Source organism: Pipistrellus kuhlii, unplaced genomic scaffold (assembly GCF_014108245.1).
Source record: "Pipistrellus kuhlii isolate mPipKuh1 unplaced genomic scaffold, mPipKuh1.p scaffold_m20_p_12, whole genome shotgun sequence".
NCBI lineage: Eukaryota > Metazoa > Chordata > Mammalia > Chiroptera > Vespertilionidae > Pipistrellus > Pipistrellus kuhlii.
In genome coordinates this window covers 1,706,280-1,728,492 of record NW_023425427.1, presented here as the reverse complement: position 1 = coordinate 1,728,492, position 22,213 = coordinate 1,706,280, and the positions used below count along the sequence as shown (strand labels likewise).

At 45.6% G+C, this 22,213-nt stretch overlaps 1 protein-coding gene across 3 annotated transcripts in view; it reads left to right on the top strand.

Annotated features, from left to right (window-relative positions):
* Positions 1-22,213, top strand: part of ASTN2 (astrotactin 2) — a 700,161-nt gene that overhangs the window by 439,250 nt on the left and 238,698 nt on the right. For all 3 annotated transcript variants that reach the window (XM_045579858.1, XM_036432815.2, XM_036432814.2), the window contains one exon: positions 776-964. In XM_045579858.1, the coding sequence (XP_045435814.1) occupies positions 776-964 (189 nt within the window). The remainder of the gene's footprint in view (positions 1-775; positions 965-22,213) is intronic.

Genomic DNA, 22,213 nt, shown 5'->3' with positions numbered 1-22,213 from the left:
TACCCCTTGTGTGCAGCAGGCGGACACTCAAAGAAGTCCCGTTTCTGGGTTGATCTTTGTCAGGGGCTGATTTTTATGCTTCCTACCTTCTCCCTATTCCTCTCTTAAGAGATTCCTTTCCCACTGCAAACCCAAACATCATAATTATTACTTCCACGTCCCATTCAGCTGCCTCTTTGGTCCACTGAGGAACCTGCCCTGCTTCAGAGGTCTGTCCAGGGCCCTGGTGCTGTCAGGACCGGTACTTACAGGCCAGCAGAGTCTGTGAACATTGCTAATTTAACAGAAACAGCAGCTGCTACCTGCGCTGTCCGTGGTCCTGGAAAAATCCCCTCTGAGCTACCAGGGCAATAAAGCCTTGTTTTGGCGCTAGTCTTTCACCTGGGTCAACAGATACACTGGGAATAGATTCCAGTTTGAGGAGCTAGTTGACAATTCCCAATGAAATGGTCAGTCATGCTTCTGGAAGTCTGTGTGCTCATGGAAAGCCGTTTTTAAATTTCCTTTGTGCATGAATGTGCACTCCGGGTTTCCCCTCGGCTCCTCTGAAATGTTACAAATGACTTCCCTTGGATTTACCAATTTGCAGGATTAATGTGCTTCTCTCAAGACACCTGTGCCCTAGATAGACTCCCGCCAGAAGAGCTGTCTCTGTTCCTAAACTCTGACCTGTTTTGCAGGCAAAGGAGGCCTCCGTGTCAGATCACCTCGGGGCGCGGGGGGGGGAGGGGCATCCCCACATGCTACTAACTCTCTGCTCTGCTCTGTCACACAGCTGTGTGGAGGAGTACAAGCTGGCGCCTGATGGGAAATCCTGCCTCATGCTCTCGGATGTCTGCGAGGGCCCCAAGTGCCTCAAGCCCGACTCCAAATTCAACGACACCCTCTTTGGAGAGATGCTACATGGCTACAACAACCGGACCCAGCATGTGAACCAAGGCCAAGTCTTCCAGATGACCTTTAGGTATGGGGGCCGTCCTTGGCATTTCACTGGTTGAATCACTGACCCAAAATATGGGCGGGAGGAGCCATGGGCACCATTGAATTGAGTCCTCTGACACTGGCAAGCATCTCCCTAAGCTCACTGACGCCACCCATGAGTGTTAGAAGTCAGAAAACTCATACCATGAGTTCCCTTCTCTGACCTAGCTAGCCCTTATTCCTCCCAACCTCCCATTTTTCTAACTCTGTTCACTTATTTTCAATTCAATATAAATTCTTCCTGTAAGTGTAGTTAATGGAGTTTTTTAAAAAATTTAATTAATCTTTCAGTGTATTACAAAGTAAGTGTCCTGTGTAATCTAGTCAAGCAGTTCAAAAATAAAGATATTTAATGAAGTAGAAAATAAAATTACCATCACCCAGAAATATGCAGAATTAACATTTTCTTGAACATTCTGAAAACAACTCTCTTTTCTTCTTCCTCCATCTGCATACACACACATATACACACACACACACATACGTACACACATACACTAAATCTCAGTAAAGCTATTTAGAAACCCCTGTATTTTTTTGTTATCAATATGTCAAAGACCAATTTCTCTGTTAACCAATACGGAGGCAGATGAGAAACTAATATATGAGACTACTCTCTTACAAGAGCAAACAGCACTGGGACCGGGTTTGCCAAATGATATGAGGATTGTATGTGCAGCTCGTTGAGAAAGGCGTCCTGGGAAGGGTGAGGTAACAGGTTGTTCTCTTGGGAGAAGAAAGACCTTGGGTGGGAAGTCTTCATGCCTCAGAATCTGAAGATGGTAAAGGGAGAAGAACTGTTCCGTGTGTAAGAAATTCTCTTTCTTAAAGAGAACAACTGTACTGTTAGGCAGTTTTGCATGAATATGAGACAGGATATTACAAAGCAGGTTCTCCCCACTACTTGAGGTTTTACCACCAAAAGTCGGAGCTAGTAAGAAACATCACATTATAAAAATTGTCATCCTTATCCCATCATCAAATTAATAATAGTTATTGTAGTTGGGGTGGTAATAGTGGCTGCTATTTAATAAGAATTATTATATGTCAAGTATAATAATAATGGTAGTAATAATAATAATAATAATAATAATAAAGAAGAAGAAGAAGAAGAAGAAGAAGAAGAAGAAGAAGAAGAAGAAGAGGAGGAGGAGGAGGAGGAGGAGGAGCAGGAGCCACTAACATTAGTCCAGCACATGCAGAAGGCATTCTTAGCATCATTGACCCATTATGCTATGTCATCCTCACCATGGTTGTAGGGAGCAAGGACTGTGATCACCTCCTTTTCTCTGCTAAGAAATGGAAGTGTCTAGTGGCTTTCCCACATCCCCCTTCCAGGGAGAGGGAGGGCCAGGAGAATGCCAGTGTAGCTTCTTCAGTAAAACCCTTGGAGGTCCCGTGGCCTTCATTTCACACCTGAGCAGTTAACATCAGAGAGGGAAAGGTCACCATCGAGTGAGAGAGAGAGGACTCGCGTGTCAGCCTCGCTGGCTCCAAAGCCCTGCTCCTGCTTTCTAGCTCAGCACACCTCATCACTTCCCATTTCATAGAACTAGAATGGAAATGTAATGTGAATTACCTAAAAGCGTTCACTTCAGTAGTGATTGTACACACTCTGAGCACCTAATATGTCCTAGCTCCCATACTAGTTACTTGGGATACAGTGGAAAATGAGATGAAAATGGCCCTATACCCTATGGTACTTAGGTATTTTGTGTGTGTGTGTGTGTGTGTGTGTGTGTGTGTGTGTGTGTGTGAATGTGTGAGTGAGTGTGTGAGTGTGAATTTTTGAGTTTGTGAGTGTGAATGTGAGTGTGTGCGTGTGAATGTGTGAGTGTGTGTGTGTGATCGTAATCTTCTGCATTTACTTGATTTGTGGTAGGTATTATAAAGTTAACATTTAGGGTCCCAGGAAAGCAGTCGGCAGTGGGATCTAATGCAGTTGGATGTAGTTTAGAGAGGGACGGAGCACATCTGTTGGACTAGAACACAGTAATAAGGCTTTGGGGTCTACTTTGTAGATGACATGTTATTAAACTAATACCTGTAACATGAGGGAGAGTTAGCCTTAGAAAAAGGTCTCAATCAGAGACACATATTCTGAGAAGGAAAAACTCTAGAATTTTAGGCAATGAAGGCTGCTGAGGTTGAAGCTGAGCACATGAGTGGGGGGGGATGGTAGACAGTGAAGCCAGCACAGTAATCAATGGCAGGTCACGGAGCCTTGCAGGCCTGGTCTTTATTCTAATAGCAGATGGGAGGGCTCTTACATGGTTGAGGGAGGGGAGCATATCTTGACTGCATTGGAGATTTCACCCTCACAATGTCTGCCTCTGAAGTAGATTGTGCTGAGGAGGACAAGAGGAGTGAAATGGGGGGTCAATAAGGTGTCTGTTGTTGAAGTCACCTTGAAGCAGGGTGATGGGAATACTGCTGAAGATAAAAAGGAATGTTGGGAGATAGTTGTGAGGTATAATGGACAAGGCCCAGTGAGCAATTGCAGGCAAAAGGGTAAGGTTGAAGGATCAGCCAAGGGTGATAGAGTGACTGGCAGCCACATAGCAATTTAGTGGCCGAGCCAAGCCCTCCAGTTCCCAGCAAATTGCTTTCTGCTGCTCAGAGGCTCAAGCAGAAGCTGAATGCTGCATGATTGGAAAAACTCGGAGAAATTTAAGGACAATCTGGATGAATTACTTGACACAGATTTTACAATACTGGTTTTCTGTTGTTTTAATAAAATCTATGAAACTCTACCTTGAGAATCATGATGGATAGAATAATGCTGCTTGGAAAAAAGTAAATTACCCCTTGTCGTTGAGAAAGGAATTTATAAGCTTGTAGATTTCATGCTATTGAAAGACATATATGAAAATTCCATTTGCAAAGTGGAGTTCCAAGGAATGCCAGTGATTTCCAAGGACTTCCCATGGGAAGCATTTTGAGAGGAATTGCAAGGAATGATTTGTGGTTCCATATGCATTTTTGGATTCTTTGCTCTAGTTCTGTAAAAAAACAAACAAATAAACAAACAAAACATCATGGGTATTTTGATAGGAATTATGTTGAATCAATAGATTGCTCTGAGTGGTATGGACATGTTAATGATGTTAATTCTTCTTTTCCATGATCTTGGTATATGCCTCCATATGTATCTATTTCGGTTTCTTTCTCGAGTGTCTTATAATTTTTGTGTATGGATTTTTAACTTGTTGGTTAAATTTATTTCTAGGTATTGTGTGTTTTGATGCAATTGTAAATGGGATTGGGTACTTATTTTTTAGCCTCCCTTCCTGATAGTTCATTATTAGTGTGTAGAAATGCAACCGATGTCTTGATAAATGACTTCTCAGAGGATGAGGATTTTGAAAGAAGGAAAGGGGCATTTCCCTGTCCAGGAAGAAGCTCAGACATATGGATAGGCAGGAGGGAGAGTCAGGAAAACAGACCTTTAGAAAGACCTACTCCAAACCCTGGTCCCACATGTGGCAAGCATAGTCCTCCTGCCTCCTCTTTAAAACGGGATGTTGCATCATATGCCAGCCACTGTGATAGGCACATTGTATGTTTTATGTGGTTTTATTTTTCACAGTTAACATCAGAGTGGCTGCATGTGTTAAGTGATCAAATGCACTAGCTCTCATTCTCTTGTATGGAAATTAACTTGGTCCATTGTGTATTATGATGCTAGATCTTTTTTTTAGTCCTTACCCGAGGAATGAGGACATTTTTCCCATTGACTTTTAGAGAGAGTGAAAGGGAGAGGGAGGGGGATATTGGGAGAGAAGGTAAAAGAGAGAGAAGAGAGAAGGGGGGTTATGAGAGAGATGAGAGAGACACATTGGACACATTGATTGGTTGCATGTTCCCCAACCAGGGCTGGATGGAGATTGAACCTGCAATGCCATTGACCAGGAATTCTACCCATAACCCTCTGGTGTGCAGATTGATGCTCTAACCCCTGAGAAACACTGGCCAGGACAAGATGTTAGATCTTGAAGGGGCTTCATGGGATCCCTGGATCTCATTTTGTGTATGGAGAAGGGACTTGGCTAAGGTCACAAAGCAAGTCACTGTGGAGCTGGCCCATGATCGCAGATCTCCTGATGGCCCAGAGGGATGCCATTCTCCTACCAACAGACTGGGAGGAAGAGAGAGAATGGCTCCTTAAAGCCTGTTTGGGAGTCTCCAGGCTCAGACAGTTTTATCCCCATGAGGCAGTTTTATTCAGCCTCAGATGCTGTGCGTTGTTCCCAACCATTCAGTTTGAGGTCGTCTCTGAATAGCCAGGGTCTGCGTGTGCCCTGATTTGCTCCTGGAAGGCAGTATAGTGAACAGCCCACTCTTTCTCTTTTAACAACAGCCTCCAGGTTTAGAGAACTTCCCAGACTATTATTAAATCAGAGTAGCCCAGTTCACTAAGCTCCCTCATCATTGGCTTCACTTAAACTTTCTTTGTAATTATTTCTGTCTCCAGACCATGTCACCTCTTGGAGCCACTTGCTAAGGCAGTTCTGATGAGTCTAAATTTATCTCTTTCACGTCTCCCTCCCTGAGCCCCGGATAGGTTGTGGGGGTTTGGGAGAGCACTGCAGCACCCTTGTTCCCCAAGTTCCAGAAGGCAGGCCTGCAGATTTTTCAGCATCAAAGGCAGTCATCATTTCTCACCTCCTTTTCCTCCCTCCTGCAAGTAGTCTCCAGTCCAGCCCTCTTGAGTAGCCAGCAGGCACCCCACCAACTGCCCTGCCTTCTGCCTCCTTTCCTGACAACTGCCTGGCCTGGGCTTTCCAACTCTCTCCCCGCCGAGTCTGAGTCACCGGTGTGGACGCTACAGCTCTGCTTCGTTCTCCGTGCCCCTGCCCAGATCCCTGCTCCTAGCAACTGCTGAGAGGAGACAGGTCTGCATTCTCACATCCTCTACGGAATCTCCGAAAGAGCTACCCAGATTTCTGTCTTACAGAAAGTCTCATGTTCCAAGTTTGCAAATTGGACAAGCACTTAAAGATTTACCCGTTATCTCAGAACTAACTTCTTGTGGTGCAAATGGATACACTGAGGCCCAGGAATGACTATAACTTGCCCAGTGCTCACCTTGATGTGGGCCCCTCGGACATTGAAAGTTAGTTTCCCGGTTTCTGATTCTGTTCTAAGGGATGCATATAAGTTGGAAATAGCCCTTGTTAGCATGTGGTGAGACTCGGCAGGGAGGGAGGACCCAAGGGCACTAGGGAGAAGTCAGATTCATAGCCAAGGAGGGGTCTGAGACAAACCCCCTTCTCCCCCCATGTGCCTGATTCTGCAGGAATGGCCCCATTCCTGGCCACATCCTCAGGTAGCCACGTGTTGGGTGTCGCCTGTCTCTGGGAGATGAGCGTGTAGAGATGGTTAGGACCTGGACAAGTCCAGGAGTTATCAGCCAGCCACCTAGTGCGAAGGTTAAGTGTGGCACATGCTAGGAGACACACACAGAGAGATGGAGACAGGAAAGATTGATAAAGGGAACATTCAGAGCAGAGACATGGAGAGAGACCAAGGTAGAGGAGCTGTTTAATGGGAGTCTGGGCTGCAGCAGGGACAGGCAAGCACAGAGGGAATGAACATGATGTTAATGGGGGACAGGGTTAAAGAGATGGGGAGGGAGAAGCGGAAAGATTTGTGGCAGCATGAAAGGTGAAAGGGTTAAAGGAGAGGCCTCCAGTGATAGGGAACAGCATGTGTCTTACTCTCTACAGTAAAATAAAATAAAAAGACACAGAGCTCATACTACGTCACAAGGGAATTTATCTCCAGGAGGCAATAAGGGTTATTTTAAGAGACTGGCTGCCGCCAGGACAGTTCTGGACGAGGAGTCCAGTTCAGACGGAGATGCATGAACATAAAGTCTTTAGTGAACTGTCAAGTTCTGTGGGAACATGAAGAGTCACAGATGGCACTCGAATTGTCCCTGAACCCAGTAAGTGAGGTCAAGCTCTGGTGGCATTAATCCCTTGCGCTGATCTGTGTTTGTCCTGATGAGCATTGGGGGGGAAGAGGGCGGTCATTCTCAGGATCCCCTCCCCTCAGCTCTTAAAATATATACATACATACATCTACATATTATTTTTTAATTGATTTCAGAAAAAAAGGGAGAGAGAAACATCAGTGATGAGAGAGAATCAATGGTCGGCTGCCTCCTACACTCTCCACACTGGGTATTGAGCCCGCAATCTGGGCATGTGCCCTGGCCAGAAATCGAACCATGACCTCCAGGTTCGTAGGTCGACACTCAACCACTCAACCACACCAGCTGGGCTTCTTCAGCTCTTGATCAGTGAGGGAATTTGCAGGCTACTAGAGTGAGATAAATCATCAAAGGTTGGTGGTATTTGGTGGTTTGATTTTTACTTCCTTCCCTCCCCCATTCCCTTTATCCCACCTCATTCCTGTAAGAAAGGTCAGCTCTGGTTACAGATTGCCTGGATTTAGATAAGCGTCAGCCAAGACCTGTTACTGAGCCTGGAGTCTCAGCAATAGCAGGGCGGAGAAGCTGCTAGGGAATGGGGGCCGCACAAATTGCAAGGACAGATTTTGCAAAAGCCAGTCCAAAGTCCCGGGGTTCTGCCAGCAGTAGCTATTTGCTTGTGAGTCTTCAAGAGTGGCCTGCAAAGAGCCCGAAGAGCTCCTGAAAGATTTGCCCGGGCGGTGCTTTTCAATCCATCTGCTTACCATGAGTGCATACTGAGCCGAGGAAGAGGACAGTGTGGAGTGAGATGTGGGATTTCCAGCTGAGGCACCAGCGGCCCACGCCCGGCCAGACAGAAGGGCCCTCTGTGAGGACTGGAGGAAGGCTGCCTCTCCCTAGTGGCAGCCACCCGTTCCCTAGCTGAAGGCCCTGAGTCACCTTATTAAGTGGCCCCAAAAGCTTTGTTTTTCTGATGTCTTCCTGGGAGCAGGAAGTCGCAATTCATGTTTCAACAAGACCCCTCTAATCTTTCTTGCTGATTATAGTAAGCGAAGAAAGAAACATAGCCACTTCAAAATTTGTAAATGTTATCCTCAGTGTCCACATCTCGGAATATACCAAACACGGTCATTTTACAAAGAAAACACATTAGACCTATTTTCTGAATGTCCTCCAAGTAACCTGAGCATGTGTGTCTAGTCTGCAGAAGTTGTTTAAAACGGCCAAAGCAACTAGATCCGTCTCACATCTCTTTCCCCCCCTCTTTTTTCTTTTTTTTTTCTTTTCGGTTTTGTTTCTAATTTTCTGGCTTCAAAATCCCTGACGGTGTCCTTTTTCCAGGAGAGGGAAGCCCGTCTGAATCACTGGGGCATCTGAAGCAGAGACCATTTTTAAGGAACCGCAGCAATTTCATTCCACACCAGCGCAGGCAGGAACTCGGGCTGGTCTAAGTACTGGGAAGGGGAAGTTCCACTGGGGAACCTGCCCTGCAGATAAGGATGGATGCCAATTAGCCCAGCCACTGTAATTAGCGGAGCAGTTGTCATTAGCACAGCGATTGTTTGGTCATAATGGGTGCTTCCAGAGTGACTCCAGGCAGTTTGTTCTTCTAAGTATCTCCTGCCTTTCCTGGTGATCTTGTTTGCACTGCTAATGCACTAATGTGCTTAGCAATCTCTTTTATAAATAAAAACTCCAAAGGTACAAGGCCGCCCATCCCCTGGCCAAGGATTAGGCATCCTGAATGGATGGAGTCCACAGCACTGAAATTGGACTCGATTTGCATTTTGCTAAGGCAGCCCTGGTAGGTCACTCTCTGCAGAAATCATAGCCCCTCAGACGTCATTGGTTGTTGTTATCGCCATTTTGTTCATTACAGGAGGTGTGGGACGGGGCTGGAGAACTGCCCTTGGGGTCAGAGATTCCCCTCTTGGCTTTTACCACTTGTTCTCATTTACCAAGTTTCTGTCCAGTGCCTAAGAGTTACTCAGCACTGGGGATGGAGAGGTGAAGGAGATAGTCAAGGTTCTTATTCTTAAGCAGCCCAGCTGCTGGTCCAGCGTCGGTGTGGGTGAGAGGCAGGGAAGAATTCCTGTAAGAGATGCTGGCAGACACCTAACCTAGGGGCCATGGTTCACAGTTAGCCAGGTGGGAGAGGGCTCCAAGCAAGTAAGGGCACAGAGCATCTGCAGACATGAGCATGCAGGTAGATCATGGATTGCAGAGATAAGTGATGAAGGATGGGCATTCAAACACAAAAGGTTACTTAAGAATTACAGGAACAGGACCATTTATGGCCATAAGACTTCGCTTCGTCCTACAACCTTTCTAAGCCCAGTTTGCTCACCACTAAATCCGGGGACAACATAATACCAGCTGTAGAGGGTAATTACCGTGGGGCTGGAGAGGTGATGAGAAAAATCAGGTTAAAATGCTCTGTAAAGTGCAGGGACATACACAAATGTCAGTGACGTTTTCTTAGCACGAATATGAGGATCTGTGGGTTACCACTTACTTCGAAACCTTTTGCTGGAGTGTCTCTGCTGGCACGCTCGAGATCATGCGGATGCTAACTCATCAGCATTTGCTTTCTTTGTATTCCTTCCAGAGAAATGAAAAAGCATGTCTGTTCTAAGATCACATTAATCGGCCTACGCGTGTGTATCAAGATAATTAATTTTTAGGGAAATATTTCCATTTCAGGGAGGTGCCCTGAATAGAAATATACTTAGTAACAATTCTGATGAAAGCCGTGATCACGGTTTATTGGATATGAATTAATACTGAAAGCTCTGAGGGCAGTGGCTGTGGTTTGATGAAGCATCGCCACTGAATAATTACTGTTAATGATAATCTAGTGGAACACCTCAAAGGTGGCTCTTAACAGTCTAACATAAGCATGTACTTTTATGTCTCCTATGATCCTCTGAGGAGCCCACTAAATGTGCATTTACTTAGCAGTCAAAGGCTTGGAGCTGAAGCAGCTGGCGTTCAGATAACCCAGTCCTATTTAGTTCAGTCTGTCCCTGACCATTTAAAAAGAACCGTAGCCCTCAAATCAGCCAGCCGCCTCCCTCTTTATTCTCTATGAGTGCCTGGCACTGGCTGTGACCTTGAAGCGGCTACAACTTGCTTTGGGTGTTTTCTAGAGTGGAAGGAAAAAAAGAGGATGAAGAGCTTTGTCTTCCTTGCCATCTCTTAGTCCAGAGAATGTTACACCAAAGAATATCTCTTTAAGTGTCTGTTCCTCCCAAACTGCTCCTAAGGAGGCCATGTGGACCTAGCTGCTGGGAATGCACAAGCCTGAGGCCATACAGGTGTGCCACAGCTGCATTTGCAAAGGAGCTGCCAACCTTGCTTGACATTAAACTGCATTGCAATTAAATTTTCTTCCACCTTCTGGTCCAGCCAATAACTGTACATCATGTATTTATGATGTGCCAGGTTTTGGACATGCAAGACTCACAGAGTCAAGCATGATAGAAAGTAGGAAATAATATACTTCTTTTTTGGTATTATCTAACTCTGTTAGATTGCAATAGCCTTGAATAAAGTCAGTTGTTTAGATTACCTTGGTTTTTACCTATTGTCCTTTTTCTTCTGATCCAGGATCTTACCCAGTGTTACGACTATCAAAGCAAAAATTACACCAGGCAGGCATGGAAGACTATATTCAATGCCATTGCAAGGGGAGTGAGGTCTGAGCTCCATCTCATTGAAACAAGGGAAGGGGTGTTTTCAGGGCTGTGGGGAGCATGAAAAGGTGATGTGGGGCTACTTCCTGTTGCATCTATTCTGGACTTTGCAAATGTGTTTGTCCGCATCCTCCTTGATGATTACATTTCAAAGAGGGGGCTCTCTGGTTCTTGAGGAAGACATTGCTGGGCTATAAAAACTGGCAAGAGGCTTTTAAAAAGATTTACGGGCAGAAAATAACCAAAGTACTTATATGCAATATGCATAATCCGTGGACACAGACAACAGTGGGGTGGGGTGGGAACCAAGTGAAGGGAGAAATGGGGTGGAAATGAGGGACATCTGTAATATCCTCAACATAGAAGATAAATAAATTTTAAAAATAAATAAAATAAATTATATGTTAAAGGGGCAGAGACAAAATTTATGGTGACACATTGCCAGAGAAAATGCTCTAAGAGAAGGGAGGTCAAGGATCCGGAGCCAGGGCAAAGCTTGTCTGGAGTTTGCTAGGGTGGAGGAAACCTTAAGGTCCCTTTGCCACTCCTTTACCCTTATTGTCCATCTCCTTGGGTTCCTCTTGGCTGTGGCAATGTGGTTGGCTTATTTTTCTTTGTAGACACTGAATTCACAAAGTTCAAAAACAAAGAGTATTAAAGACACCCAATGAGGAGTGTCACTCCTTCCCTGTTTCCTCCCATCCCTTTCTCCCGACCTCCACCCATTTTTATTAGTCTCTTGGGTGTCTTTCCAGTGTGACATGTGTGGGTTTTTGTTTTGTTTTGTATGTAAATCTGAGCAAATAAGATTATCCCACCCCTGATATTTCATAAAAGATTCATAAAGTACATTGTTATTCACTTTCTCCCACTTAGTGATGTCTCTTAAAGTTCTTCCCATAGACAGACTTTGGACACTGACAAGAGAACATTCTAGTATAGGCATCCCATTGGTGCCCTCCCTGGAGAAAGTAGGGGTCCCAGGAAGGTGGAGAGAACGGCATTTTGGAGAAGGGTGGTTCTGCCTCTTGGGCTGTTCGGCCTCATTCAGGTGATGTCACCTTTCTCAGCCTAGTCTCCTCAGAGGTAAATAAGTGTCCTTATGTCTCATTGTGTTGCTGTGAGACAGCTAAGATAGTAAATGTAAGGGATCTAGAACCAGTAAAAGTGATAGGAGTGGTAGTAGTAACCACGGTAATGGTGCTAGCAATGACAGGCAGGAGTTAACCTGCACTAGGCACCATTGTAGCCCTATGCTATCACAAACATTCATGGAATACCCATGATGTGGGGTTGGCTGAAGAAGGTTTACAGTTATGAGTAATGGGAAACACAGAGTTTATTCTCATGTTATTATTTATTCTTGTCTTGTATTATTTTTTTCCATACGAACAACTATGAAACCTACTTTGTCCAACCTCTGTATGCCACACTCATGAGGAAGCCAGAACACTACAGTGAACTTAACTCATAAAAATCCTGCCTTTGTGAATTACATTCTAGTGTAGGAGACAATGGACAGATAAATATGTACTCTGTCAAGTGTATCCAGCGTGGGAGAGGGTGGAGTCCAGGCAGGGGATTTCTCTTTCATGGAGGCTGGCCAGGGAAGAGCTTTTGCTAAGGTAACAGGTGTGCAGGGGCCTTAAGGGGTGAGACAATGAGCTTTGCAGTTGTCCAGAAGAGAGCTTCCGGCCTGAGGGCACAGCAGGTTCCTGGCCCTCAGCTTGTTCCATGAGCAAAATGCAGCCCTGTTGGATGGAGCGTAGGCATAGAGGGGAGGCAAGTGGTAGGAAAACAGGTTGTAAATGAGAAGGTAATGGACATTGAGGAGGCAGTGTGGCAATTAGTGTCAAGTCCTGGGAGTCATGTGACTACAATACTTTGGAAGAAGCCAGTGTGTGGATTGAGTGGAAAAGGGCTATGACCTCGCTCAGATATTTAAAGGGGTGAGAATCGATGCTGGCGGGCAGGGTGGGAGCAGAGAAAGACATCCCCAGCTTTGGCAGGGTCCGTGCGAATGACAGTGAAGCGTGGTTGTAGGATTCAACACAGAGAAAAGTGGGCAGATTCTGAGTGTTCTCTCAGGGCAGAGCCAGGGAATGTACTGATGAGGAAGAGGAGGGGGAGGCAGGGTTGGCTCCTTGCTTTTAACCTGAGCAACTGGACAGATAGAAGTACTACCGACAGAGACAAAAATGACCGTACGAGGAGCCAGCCTAGGGAGGGGAGCATAAACAGACATTCGATTTCGAGCATCTTAAAAAAATGAACTTTCCTGTGGAAAATTCCAGTCGTTTATAAAAGCCAACGACAGTGTAATAAAACTTCAGGTACTCATCACCATCATCTTGTCATGTCTAATGTATACCCTCATGGAGATGTCAGGAAGCCAGCTGGATGTACCAGTCCCCAAGAGAGGCCAGGCTTGAAATGCAAATTTCAGATTGTTTAGCATATAGATGATATAAAAAGAAATGAGAGGAGACAAAGGCAGCAGGGACTAGAGAGAAAAGTGGAGAGCCAGCCCCAGCCCTGAGCCTGGGGGCTCTGGATCTCATAGGCCCGAGAGAGGAAGAGCCAGTGGCCAAGGAGGAGGCCGCCAGCTGCCAGGGACAGAGAGGCGGAGCCAGGGGGCCACTGCACTCCATGAAACCCATTGAGGTCTCACAGCAGTGTCATGGAGAGGGTCTGACACTCATCTTCTCAGCAGCATTCAGCTTGCTGGTGGTGGAGCCAGGATGGGAATGGAGGCAGTCTGACCCAAAACCCATCTTCAGGTGGCCATTCCTGCCCCCTCATCCACCACCCAGGCACACACTCCACTCCCTGGCATCGCTGTGCTATGCTGGGGGACTCGAGGGTGGGGAACAGAGTGGGAAAATGTTCTAAAAATACACCCACATTCAAAGTTAGCTAATAATGCAGGACCTGTATGTGTGGTGGACCACCAAATTAGTGCGGTAGGTAAGTCCACCCCAATGGAGAATAGTGTGGTGATAAGGATCGTTGTTTCCAGAGCACATCGCCATGGGTCACGTGCTTTGCAAAGCACATCACAGGCTTTAATCCTGACAGCAGGTTTATGGAGATGAATCCATGCTATATCCACTCTGTATACCTGTGTACGGAGACCCCGAGGTCACAGAGCTGAGACGGTGGTGTGGCCCACAATGTGACCACATTGTTCAGAAAGAAAGGGGGGAAAATGAAGAGCTATATGGGCTTTGGGGTCAAGTGGACTGGGGTTCATATCTCATGTCTCTGCAATGTCAACTTGGTCATTTATCCACCCAGCCGCAGTTTCCCTTTCTGTGAAAATAATGATGAAAAAAATCCTGTGTCTGGACCTCGTGCTGTTTTTCCTAGGAGATATTTGTAAAAATGTAACATTTGTGAGGTTCTTTAATGTCTACCTTCCCTGCTGAAAAGAGACCTGGGACCTTCTTTGACCATTCATTGCTATAAATCCCCTAGACCTAGCAGTTTCTCACAACTTGTGTACAAAGTATGTGAGATGGTGGGTCAGAGAAGCTTTCACACTATCTCCGGACCTGGACCCACCCTCCCTCACAGCACTTTACACCCCGCACTGCTCATAGTTCACCTTCCCTCTACGAAGCTAAGGCCATTGGCACAGCTGGATGATGAGACCACAGCTTGGACTCAGGCAGACTTGGAATTAAATTCCATCTCTGCTGCTATTCACTGTGTGACCTTGGTCAAGTCACCTGCCTTCTCTCAACTTCACTGTTCTTATCTTTTTTTACAAGGTGGATACATTAACTACCTTATTGGTCAGGTAGCTAAATAACACACAGTGTTTCAATCCACTAGCCCATGGTAGATGCTCAGGACATTCTGTTTATTGTCCCTTCCCATCCTCCAGGCTAAAGCATGTTTATTTGTTTGCCCAGCAATAAAAAGAAATAGGGCTCGATGCATAGAAGTTGACTAACTATTTGGAAGGCAGGGGAAAATAAGGAAGGAAGGAAGACAGGAAGGTCCTGTGAGCTTATATTTAGGATAAAGAAACTATTACATTCATTCACTGAATTTTTAATCACTGCGCAAAGTGATGGAGACACAAATAGAAGCAGGTGGTTGCAGCATATGCCGGCATTTGTAGGGTGACTTTACATTCCGGTTTGACTAGGACAGTTCTGTAGTTTATGTGTGTTGTCCCAGAGCCCTGTCTGGCTTAGCATTTATCCCAGATAAAAGTCACCTGGATTACATGATAAATTATTTACTCACTCTACCTACTAAGCTCATAGATGACAAAAGACAGATGTTTGTTCAAGTGAAATTTCATCAAGTAAGCTGTGCCAAGTGACATGTGGAAGTCAGGGTGTCCCGGGGACAAACATCAGGGACCCACGTGGATTTCAGAGTCCAGATGCTGTTCAGGAAGTAATGTCGAAGCTGGTTGTAAGAGGTTATTGGGTGAGGGGCAGAAAGGGGACTGACTGGTGAGCTGGTAAGAGTTGGTGCAGAGAGCACATTGCTCCAGGCGTAAAACCTGAAGGGAACTCAAGTCAGTGTCCAGGAAGTGTCAGTGTAGGGGTCCCTTCCCTGGTCTTTGTTCGCTCAGTAGGTCCATAAAGGGGAGAAGCCTCTCTGAGTCACTTCGCCACCCTGCTATGGGTGATGGTCCCCGGGGAGAGAAGAAGAATGGAAGTGTATGAAACCTGCACTCCTGGCTTGGCCCAAAAAGACCCGCCACAGAAGTGCCAGAAAGACAGAGATAAGAATACCTGCCACCCCCAAAATTAGCTCCTCTTGAAAAGGCAGAGGGGAAGGTTTTGTTCCAACAAAGTTATGTTAATGTTGTCAAGTTGCCGCACTGGGTCGCTGAACTGGTGCTTGGGGACTGTCACAATATTGATGGGGAGTTTGGCAAGTTAATTTTAAATCTGTCACTTCCCTCATCTCCGACTCTTGCTCCTTAATAAAACTCCACGGTGATTGTGGGCTCAGCTGACAGCTGGAGAGTAATCTTTTTTGAGTCTGAAACGAGCACAAAATCATTCTTTCTCCTCCTGCCCCTCCTTCCTCCCTTTTCCAAATCCTAGGTTGCCAACGTGAAGGAGAAATCTCCCTTTTACAAAACTGATCCCATTGTTGGGGGCAGCGTGGGGCCCTGGAAAGGGATGTGGGCTTTGCCCTTAGACCAACTGGGGTTTGAATGATGATTCTGTCCCCAGTAAGCTGCGTGGCCTTGTGAGATCTTGAGGTGGCTGATGCTCTGGTGCCTCCTGTTGTTGTGATACCTGTATCAAAGTGCCCGCTACAAATCGCCGCCTGCTCTTTGGTCTTCACCTTTGGACCAATGTGCTCCTTTTCTTTCTTTCGACAACGTGAGGGATGTGAACTGCAGGCATCTGGCCCTGGGCTCACGTGACAAGTGAGCCAGAAGCTATTTCTCCCCGCACACCTTTAATAGGCGCAGTGTTCAGGCAGCGTCGAGAAACCCATGGAGGAATCAGAAGGAATGCAATTACGAAAATGGGTAATGCTTCTGAGAGCCCCAGCGACTTCGTAACGAGCTTTTTGTTCAATGGACTAATCACAGTTCTAATAAAACCCACCCCTCTGAAGCGAAAGCCTTCATTTTCTTGGCGCCCCTTAGACTGTTTTCTCTGCCGTCGCTCCCGAACCAGTGCACATTTCCAGGAAATTGTGCAAACAATGCAGGATCGTGACATTGGCTGATTGGGTTTGTTTTCTGTGACCAGTGTCCTTTCTACAAGGTAATCCTGCACACCCACTCCAGTGCCCTGCTTTAACCCTGTGGTGGAGCCAGAGTTCAGTTTTTCCCTGAGTTAACGTTACACTTTCTCAGCACCTTTGACTTCGCCTACCTTTCTGGCTTTCCCAGGCCACCCTCTCCGCATCCCCAGCTTTGCAGGACCCCGTTGGCTATACTGGCTGCTTGGTGGGCAGCCCACTCAGCCAACCTGCACCTCCCTCTGGGTGGTGTGTGTGTGAATCCATTGTATAACCTGCAACCTTCCTTCTATACGTATTAACTTAGCAACTACATACGACAGGCTGTGTGTGAAGTCCAAGCATTTACAGAAGAACATAAAATAGCTCACGGTCATGGTGGGGGCAGCAGAAATGAAGACAATTAAGGGAGGAGCATGGAAGAAAGCTGCAGAGATACACATGCTTGTCCTTACGCATGGGATTCTTTTAATTTTTTTTCAATTACTGTTCTCAGTATTACAGCATAGTAGTTGGGCAAATATATAATTTGTGAAGTGATCCCCCTGGTAATTCTAGTACCACCTGGCACACACATAGCTTCACAGTATTAGACTACATTCTCTGTGCTGTACTTTATATCCCCATGGCCAATTTGTTACTGCCAGTCTGTACTTCTCAGCCCTTCACCTTCTCACCCAATCCTCCAGCCTCTCGCCTCTCTGGCAACCATCAGGCTAGGCTGTTCTCTGTATCTACAAGTCTATTTCAATTTTGTCTATTCATTTATTTTGTTCTTTAAATTCCATGTATAAGTGAAATCATATGTATTTATCTTTCATTATTTTACCTAGCATAATCCCCTCTAGGTCCATCTATGCTGTCGCAAATGTAAGATTTGATTCTTTTTTATGGTCGAGTAATATTCCATTATATTTATATACCACAGCCTTTCTATCTGCTTATCTATTGATGGGCACTTAGATCACTGCTATATCTAGGCTATTGTAAACAACTCTGCAGAGAACATGAGGGTGCCTGTGTTCTTTTGAATTGATTTTTTTTTTGGGGGGGGGGTTTCTTCAGATGTACACCCAGAAATGAATCACTGGGTCATAAGGCAGTTTCATTTATACTTTTTTGAGGACTGCCCCCCTTTGTACCAGTTTCCACAGTGGCTGCATCAAATGAGATTCTTTTGAGTCCTGTCCAGGATTCGATCCTAAGCCCCAGTTCAATTACAATCTTCTCTTTCCTCTCTTTGAAGGACATACTCTTTAATAGAAACTTGTAGTTTCTACTTCCTCTCTTTCCAATTGCTTCTCATGCCTTTCTGACTTTATTTCACCCACATCACTCCCCCGAAACACTAGTCTGCCCTATAGGTACTGATGATAGACCATGAACACACAGAGTGGTTAGGAGCTTGAGTGGTGGGAAGAGAATGCCTGGGCTCAGGTCTCAACTGAGTTTACTTACCAAGTAAAATTGGTTTCATCATCCGTTGCCAGGAGGGGAGCCTTTAGAGTAGGGGTGTCGAACTCAATCAGAGAAGGGGCCAAAATCTAAAATCCAGCCTAAATCGTGGGCCGAATGGTTTACTGAACAGTCATAAACTGTCATTGTGATGGAAACGCAGCGGAGTGCAGTGATGACAGCGTGGTGCGGGCCACATTGCAAGGCCTGGCGGGACGGATTTGGCCCGCGGGCCTTGTGTTTGACACATGTGCTTTAGAGCCTACAGTGGGGCTGGGGATGGATGGATTCCTTTTCTTTTCAACTTCCTGCCCTCCTGTGCTCCACCCCGACCACACAGCATTTGCAATTATGTTTTTGTTTCTTTGTCTTTTTGGTTGGCTTGAGAATTTCTTTTTAATTTTTTAAGTATAGTGGACATTCAGTATTATTTCATATTAGTTTTAGGTGTATTGTACAGTGGTTAGACAATCATATACTTTACAAAGTGTTCTCCCCGATAGTTCAAGTACCCACGTGGCACCGTATTTAGTTATTACAATATAATTGATCATCTTCCCAAGGCTGTATTTTATATCTCCATGACTATTTTGTACCTACCAATTTCTACTTTTTAACCCCTTCACCTTTTTTACCCAGCTTATGAATTTCTTAAAAGTAGATGCCACACCTATAATACATTAGTGTCTAAATCAGATCCAGTGAGCATGGTTGTGTTCAACACATGAATGAGTGAATGAATGAGTGAGTGGATGAGGGGACTGGTGAGAATGAAAAATAAATGGCCAAGGCAGTGGATGAGTATATATTGATATTTTAATGTAATTAATATGGAAAAGAATATATATGAGAATACACGTGTAAATGAGTGAACCTATGAATGGATTCATGAAGTGATAAATGAGTGAATCGTAAGATAGATAAGGGAATGGCCAATGCAGGAATGTTATTGACATAATGAAAAAAAGTTACTGAAAAGGTAAATGAATGAATAAGTTCGTTATTGCCTCCAGGTGGACATGGGAGGACCCTGGACCTGACATTGGCCCAGGAGTGCCATAAAAGGCACATGGCTTTGGGGGAAATTTGTGTCATTCTGGGAAAGTGGGGAAAAAAGAACCCAGGAGGTGAACTAAACTAGTGGTATCTTTCCTGGTGTTTGAAGATCATTAAGAAATAAGTCAATATTTAGAAATTGCTGTTATGCTAGGCACCGGGATCAGGGAATGCTAAAGAAACGCTTCAAGTGGGAAGGGCACACGAATTATGAGGAGGGTGGCAGGAAGGAACCGAGGCTGGGAAATTGAGGTGGCATTCTATTTGTTTTAGGGTCCTGCAATATCAAGCTTAATGTGTAACTGGCTTTTTTTGTGTGTGGCAATTATCGCAACAATTAGCTATTTCATTCCTGCTGTACCTGACAGCATAGAACAGTCTCTCTTTGATTTCTGTCTTGCGATTCCCAAATTCTTCAAGAGAAGCCTGGCAAGAGCCCTCCCTCTTTCCATGTGCATTTGCTTAATCAATGGCTAGATGTAGACCCTTTCTGCTGGAATCAGAGGCAATGGGAATGAGTTTTGCAAGTTGAACATCACATGTGGCCCTATTCAATATTTCACTGGAGCTCAGACACGTACAACCTTCGCTACATCTCCTTCAAACACTAATTTCATAATTTCGTAAGGAAAAGCTGTCAAGTTGTCCAGAATGATTTGTTCTTCATGCACCTTGCGCTCCTTTTCGCTCACTGTTCCATTATCTCTCGAGTGCTTACAGATTTTCGCTGGGTACATCGGTCCAATTATTTTACTTGATATTGACACCCAGCTTACTTGACAATGATTTGCAGGATTACCTCTCATTCACCTCCTTGGACAGCCAGTTCTGTGTTTGGTCAATGACCTCTGCTTCGTTCTGTGCACACTCACTTGCCACTGCTGGATGATGTTGCCGGCTGTTTACTGATTGTGTAGGTATTCCTCAGCCTTCACATCTAGACGCCCCAAAGACTAAGGCCAGTGTGCATGACAGGAAGCTGGAAGTGAAAACAGCCTTCAAGAGAAGGCATCTTGTGGGGAAAGAGCCCAGAGGTACTTGGATTGCAAGCCTGGCTTCTCCCCCCAAGTGTTTTGTGACTTGGCGCAGGTGAACACCTCTCCCTCAATCTCACTTTTTTTTAAAATAAAGATTTTTTTATTGAGTTTTAGAGAGGAGGAGAGAGAGAGAGAGAGAGAGAGAGAGAGAGAGAGAGAGAGAGAGAGAGAGAGAGAGAATGAGAGTGAATAATTGATCAGCTGACTCTGATAGAGCCTGCAGCCTGGGCATGTGCCCTGATCTGGAATCGAGCCATGACCTCTGGTTCATTGATCGACACTAACCACTGAGCAATGCCAACCGGGTTCACCTTTCTTTGTCCATCTGGAAAATAGGACTTAGTTAACCTCCAAGGGGTTCTGGAGGGTAAAACAGGACAGATGGCTTATATTCTCAGCCCTGGGCTTGCTGGGAGCTAGGTGGTTAACTTGTTAGCTGTGGCCCACTATCCTACACCGTACCCAGTGCTCTCTCTTTATAAAGGAGGGAGCAGACCTAGGAAGGAGACACAGGGAAGATCTCGTAGAACATCTCTGAGTTTGCTCAGTGAAACTCCCTAGGCCTAGTTTGGCCCCCAACCCCTCCCTATAAATGACCTAGAGTTGGAGGTTACCCCCTGCAAAGATCAGTCTGCACTGACCCTCCTCTGGCTCCCTCGCATGGTGCTCACCCTGCACACCTGCATGCAGAAGCCCTGTGTCTTCCCCGGAGCCATGAACAATGAGATTTGAAAGCCTCTTCTAGCCCTGGAATGCTCGGATCTGGCTCCCTTCTTTGAGATATCATGAACAAATACACCTGAAGTCTTAGCTTTTTTCTTTCTTTTGTAAGTGAAGACAGTGGGGGAGGAAAGATGAGCTGGTCTATAAGGGAATCTCATACAACGGCTAGAGCAAAACAAAAAGAATGGTCCAAGTAAATTAATTTCATTGATTCTTTTTTTTTCCTTCCTCTCCTTTGAAACCTCCGAGTGCAGAGGTTATAATTAGGCCATTCATTGTCCTCTGCTGCTGAGGGACTTGGCAGAAATGCCATCTGCAGGGACTGGGAGCTCCTTGTTTACATATCACCCTTCAGGACCAGAGCACACCCAGTCCTTCTTTCTGGCCCAAGTCCTATTCCAGTCCCTTTTATGATGTGCCCCTGCAGTTCTATTACCTGCTCACAGTCTCAGTGACTCAGCCCCAGTGGCTGCAGTAATGATGGCTCTCGGGGCTCAGCTAATGACACAGGCATTGAGGTGACTCCAGACCCAGCAGCTGCTAAGTCTCAGTTCAGCAGGAATCCAGGCCACAGCATCACTCATAAAACATGAGTGCACACTGCCCATGTGTACCCCTATCTGTGGGTCTGTGGGAGGAGGGAGAGTAAGGGATTCAAGTCTGTACCCCAGATCCTGAATGTTGGTGGTCACAGGGAGGGAAGTGAGCTGTCTGGTTGTGCAGTATTGGTTGGGAGATTGGCAAGAGGAGCGGGAAGGATAAGTTGGTGAATATGAACGAGTCTAGGCTTCACTAGGATGACCACATGGCTGACTGGTTAAGAGCTGGGCTCTAGAGAAAGATAACCAGGGCTCACATCCTCCTGCAGCTGTTGACTAGCTGGGTAGCCTAGTGCTAAGGAACTAAGACTCGACTTCCTCATCTCTAGGATGGAATAATAATCTGCTGAGGGCATTGAGTGGAATAACACAAGCAAAGCTCTTTGCCCTGAACCTTGGTGTTGGTCATTATTAGTAATGCTAACCCTTCTGCCTGAAGAAAATCTCTATCTATTCCACACAAGCAGCCTGCATATAGACCTGGGATACATTCTTCACCCTGATGGCTATGATTCAGCCACTCTAGAGTAACCTTGGGCAAGCAAGCTCCTTCCTGCCCTTGGTCCCCAGCCTCCTCATCCACAATTGAGAGGACAGAATAGATAAGGCTGTTTCTTGAGGGGAGGGGGGCATAGAGTCTTCAGAAGAGCCTCAGGAGTCCCTGGCAAAGAGGCACAGATAGAGTGGGGGCTGGAGAGTACTCCATCTAATATCTGTTCCACATGTGGGAGTTCCACACTCAAATTCTACAAATAAAAGAAATGTGAAAACCACAGATCTAGCAGATCACTGATGTGTATATAGTTACAATGGCACATGATTCCACAGTTTTCTGGTGGTAGAAGCCAGACAAGCAGAGGGGACAGTGGTCTCTTCTCTTAAACTAAAAAATAGTTATGCTGGGGCTGTAGGGCTGGGTTGGAGACAAGGCGTATCTTAGAAGTGTGAGGACATCCTGAGTCTGACTCTCTAGGGTAGAGATCTGATTCTGTATGAGAG